The 5,017-nt window shown below is 34.6% G+C and overlaps 1 protein-coding gene across 1 annotated transcript; it reads left to right on the plus strand.

The window, feature by feature from the left end:
* The first annotated feature begins 1,577 nt into the window (after positions 1-1,577).
* Positions 1,578-4,549, plus strand: LOC105121894 (probable WRKY transcription factor 33). Its single transcript, XM_011020752.1, is given in 5 exon segments — positions 1,578-2,036; positions 2,146-2,349; positions 2,966-3,579; positions 3,676-3,837; positions 3,944-4,549. Coding segments are annotated over 5 exon segments (1,764 nt in total). The 5' UTR covers positions 1,578-1,706; the 3' UTR covers positions 4,398-4,549.
* The last annotated feature ends 468 nt before the right edge of the window (positions 4,550-5,017 follow it).

Below are 5,017 nucleotides of genomic sequence, written 5' to 3' on the forward strand. Positions count from 1 at the left end.
TTATTATTATTATTATTATTATTATTACTATTATTATTATTATTATTATTATTATTATTATTGTTATTATTATTATTACTATTGTTGTTGTTGTTATTGTTGTTTTATAATTGTTGTTTATAATTTGTATAATTAACCTCTCTGTGGTTCGAGCCCGGTCTTGCCGGGTTATTTATTACTTCGACACTCCTGCACTTGGGAGAAGACATCAATCTTTTAGTCGTGTCACCTGCTACAAATCCTTTGACTCAACTACGTGTCAAACACAAAAGAGCTAAAGACCTGAATATCATTACATGCTCCATGTTAGACTATAAGGCTTTGTTTGTTTATGTTAGTATCAGGGATATTCATCTCCCATCCCCTTTTTAATATTAATGTAAAAGATATTTCATCTCATATTAATATTTATATGTAAGAAATATTTATTATTCATTAATGTTATTAAGATAAAATTACACTCCAATCTTTTTTATGTAAAAAAGAGATAAAATTCATGGGTTATAAATATAATTAGAGTCACACAAGTAAAAAATTCATAATATGTATTCTCTACAAAAATATCTTCTTAATTTCAAAGTATTTATTGTATCAAAATTAAAAATAAACACTTTCATTCTTAAGGATAAATGCTCCTAATTTATTATAATTATTTATTTAAAAATCATTGACTTTATAATTAAAGCCCCAAATCCTCAAAAAAAAAATATTTTGCAGATTATAAGCTTTTTATAATTAGCTACAAATTTCATAAATAATAAAGAATAGGCTATCATGCTAACAACTAAACAACTTATTCCTAAGCATTTTAAATTTTGGAGTATCATCAAGAACTTATTAATTAATTTAATATGAACAATTGTAATTTTCTTACATTTATGAAAAGATCGATGTAAATTCTTGAAATAAAGGGTTAATAGATCTTTACTAAGAACTTATAAATTTACCTTCCATTCTTGAACTTGTATTAATGCAAATGCAACTTTCTTAGGTTTATGATATCCCTCTTCTATTTTTTTTAAATTCATATCCAACTTTTTAAAAAAAAAAATTAAACTCATCCTAATATTTGAATTTGATACTTTAAAATTCTTTCCCAAATCTCAAAATCATTGCATCTTACTTTCATTTACATATCGGTGTCACTAGAGTCTCAATGCAAGAATTTTAAAAACACAATTACTTGGTAGCTGGATTTTATCTTTTGTTAATCATCTCATGCAATTCGCACGCATTCTAAATATTTATCGATGAAGTATCAATTTTTTATTTTTTTTATTTTTTTGTAGACGTGGATGAAGAAGATCCAGACGGACAGAAGCCCCCAACAACCCATAAAGGGTGGGGTGAAGCCATTCATGATGCTGCTCTAAATTGAGCAAATCGGATGCGAGATAGGTGGCTAACTATGCAACCTCCAGGCTCGTAATTAATCACCGAGGCTGAGTTTTTAAGCCGCCATTTTCAATATGAGACAAGTTTTTCAATATGGGATAAGTCCAGTCAAAGCTTGTGGCCTTGACCCAAAAATATTTTCCACGGTCAAACTTTGCTTTTAGCCTCTCAGAAGAGGCATATATATAGAGAGAGATAGAGACAGAGAGACCTCAATGCATCATACCTCATCTGAATTTGTACTAGCATCCAACCCTTTATATCTTCCCTTACAACCCTCTTAAAAGACTCCTCTGAATCTCTCAAATTTCATGGCATCTTCAGCTTCTGCTAGCTTAACTACTACTATAAATTCTCCATCTAACCTCTCTCTCCCAACCCAATTCACGACTTTCTCTTCTCCTTCTTTTACTGATCTTGTTTCTAGCAATAACAAATATATGGACAACCTAAGCTGGGGACTTTATGACCATGGAACTAATGATAGAAATGGAATTGAAATCCCAAACTTCGAGTCATTTCAACTGCCTTCACTCCCTCTCTCTCCTCCCCCAGTTTCTCCTTCTTCTTACTGGGCCATTCCTCCTCGTTTAAGCCCAACTGAGCTCTTGGACTCACCTGTACTTTTCCCTACTTCCCATGTAAGTTTTTGGGGACTGAATTGTGCTCGTGTGGACATGTTTCTTACGGTGATAACTGGGTTTGCTTCCTTTTTCTTTTTAGTGTCTTATTTATGTCATGTCTTTTCAGGCTCTTGCATCTCCAACAAGGGGGTCTTTTGCTGGTCAAACCTTCAACTGGAGAAGTAATTCTAATGACAATCACACTCAGCGAGGTGTTAGCGGAGAAGAGAAAGACTGCAGTGATTTCTCTTTCCAAAACCAAACAAGACCTCCTACAATTTCATCATCATCATCATCCTTGTTTCGATCTTCTTCAAACAGTGCTGTCGTGGTACTTTTCTCTACACATCATTCACAGTTTTATATACAATTTCATAATCATCATCTTTGTTTCAATTTTCTTCAAACAGTTTTGTCGCGGTACTTTTATGTACACATCATTCACAGTTTTATATTACAAAAGTTTGGAGCCTTTCAAAAGTAAAGACTGTTCAATATTTGACCCTTTTAATTGTCATTGAAAATTATTAATGCAATTGTAAAATTCAAAATAATTGCAAGAAAACTTCCTGATTTATAACACCCCCCCCCCCAAAAAAAAAAAAAAAAAAAAACACTAAATTTGAGTTTGTAGTCAATTTTATTTGCTTGTTTAGTGACAAAGCCCTATTTGTCTGGTTGGCCTGGACAAATATAATAAGTATTTATAGACAAAAATCTCTTGTTTATCGGGTGTCAGAACAAAAGGTCCCTCCCTTTTATGGATAGATGATGGTTACGATTATTTTTTAAAATATTTTTTATTTAAAAAATATTAAAATAATGATTTTTTATTTTTTAAAAATATTTTTGATATTAGTATATCAAAATAATTTAAAAATATAAAATATATGTGTAGTTTATCCATGGAATTATTTCCATAACCTGCTGTGATTCCACCTTGACAGGAGAAATCATTGAAGAGGAAACATGAAGAATGGAATTTTAACCAGTCGAAGCAAACTGACTTTTCATTAGATCAGAAAACAGGAGTGAAATCAGTATCTGCACCAGTGCAGAGTTTCTCCTCAGAATTGGTTCCGCTACAAGCAAGCATGCAAAACAGCACTGCTCCAAAACCAAGTTACAACCAATACAATCGAGCAGGTCATTATACGAGGGAGAATGGAAGGTCAGAGGATGGATACAAGTGGAGAAAATATGGACAAAAACAAGTTAAAGGAAGTGAAAATCCGAGGAGTTATTATAAGTGCACATATCCGCATTGCACAACGAAGAAAAAAGTGGAGAGGTCTTTGGATGGACAGATTACTGAAATAGTTTATAAAGGAAGTCACAACCATTCCAAGCCTCAGTCCACTAGAAGATCATCCTCTCAATCAGTTTATCCTTCTGGAGGTGCCAACTCTGAAATCTCTTATCAATCAGGAGCACCAATGGAGTCTGGCATGATGCAGGAGGACTCTTCAATTTCTCTTGGGGAGGATGATATTGACCATAGCTCACCAATTAGCAATTCTGGAGGAGAGGACAACGAAAACGAACCTGATGCCAAAAGATGGTAAGCCAGGAAAAGATTGTCTTTCATGGCCTTACTTGTTGTTTTTGAGATTAAATTGGATAGTGAGCTTAATCATGTTATTTTGTGAATTTACAGGCTGGGACAGAACGAAAATGAGAGTACTTTAGGTGCTGGAAGCAAAACTGTTAGAGAACCTAGAATTGTGGTTCAAACAACAAGTGACATTGACATACTTGATGACGGCTATAGGTGGCGAAAATACGGGCAGAAAGTCGTCAGGGGAAATCCAAATCCAAGGTATTGAGTGCTTGCCCTGCATCCAAGTTTTGATCTAAAGGGATCATTTTCCCAAAACTGTGGTCATCACTTGGTTTCTTAATTGTTACAATTTTCTGATAAGCAGGAGCTACTACAAATGCACATCCGTTGGCTGTCCTGTGAGAAAACATGTAGAGCGAGCATCGCATGATTTGAGAGCTGTGATTACAACTTACGAAGGAAAACACAACCATGATGTTCCAGCTGCCCGGGGCAGGGGTAATGTGAATAAAGCTCCATCCAATGCTAACAGCACTGCCAACGCTCCGATCCCTGTAAGGCCTTCTGTCATGGCCAGTCATTCTAACCAGACAAGTTATCATCCAAACTCCCTTCACAGCACAAGATTATTGCCAACATCAGGGAGTCAAGCACCATTTACCCTCCAAATGTTACAGAGTCAAGGGAGTTTTGGATACTGAGGTTTTGGAAACCAGACCAGCACCTACATGAATCAAACACAGTACTCTGAGGGTGTCTTCCCTAAAGCCAAGGAAGATCCTAGAATAAGTCATTTTTTTAATTCCTTCCTAAGCTAAAAGTGACTTTAACGCCTGAAAAGATAGCAACAGGAAAAACATCTTCAATTAGATATGTTTGTCTTGGGGGGCCCTTTGAAGCTCAGTAGACTACTCCCATGTATCATTGTTTAAGGTTATCTAAGAAGAAAGCTAAATGTTCATTTTTTGTATGCAGTCTCATTTAACCATGGACTTTGGATGTTCCTCTGCTACCAGATTATGCCCCCTCCTGAATCCTCTGTAAATGTTGGGTCAACCTTTTATTTCTTTACTTGCTATAATCGTGGAATTGGTCCTTCAATAATTGATTAGTATTTATCATTTGCTCATAATGAGCGAAGGACTAGGAAACACGAAATGCTTTTTCTCTGGACAGCTTTTCCAAAACAGAACCATGAATGCAGCTCAAAATATATATATATATATATATATATATGAAGGGTAAAATAATAGATCCCTCTCCTGTATTAGATACAAACAAATTAAACAAGGGCTTTATCGCACACTTTTCTCTATTCAACACGGAGATTTACTTAGCAGTATATCAAGTAGTTCACCCATGAAACAATCAACATACACAAAGAATCACAAGCGAAGTGACAGATATTTAAACGTGAGTTTGAGTTGATAGTTTATAT

The sequence above is a fragment of the Populus euphratica genome, unplaced genomic scaffold (assembly GCF_000495115.2).
Source record: "Populus euphratica unplaced genomic scaffold, PopEup_1.0 scaffold46.1, whole genome shotgun sequence".
NCBI classification, from domain to species: Eukaryota; Viridiplantae; Streptophyta; class Magnoliopsida; order Malpighiales; family Salicaceae; genus Populus; species Populus euphratica.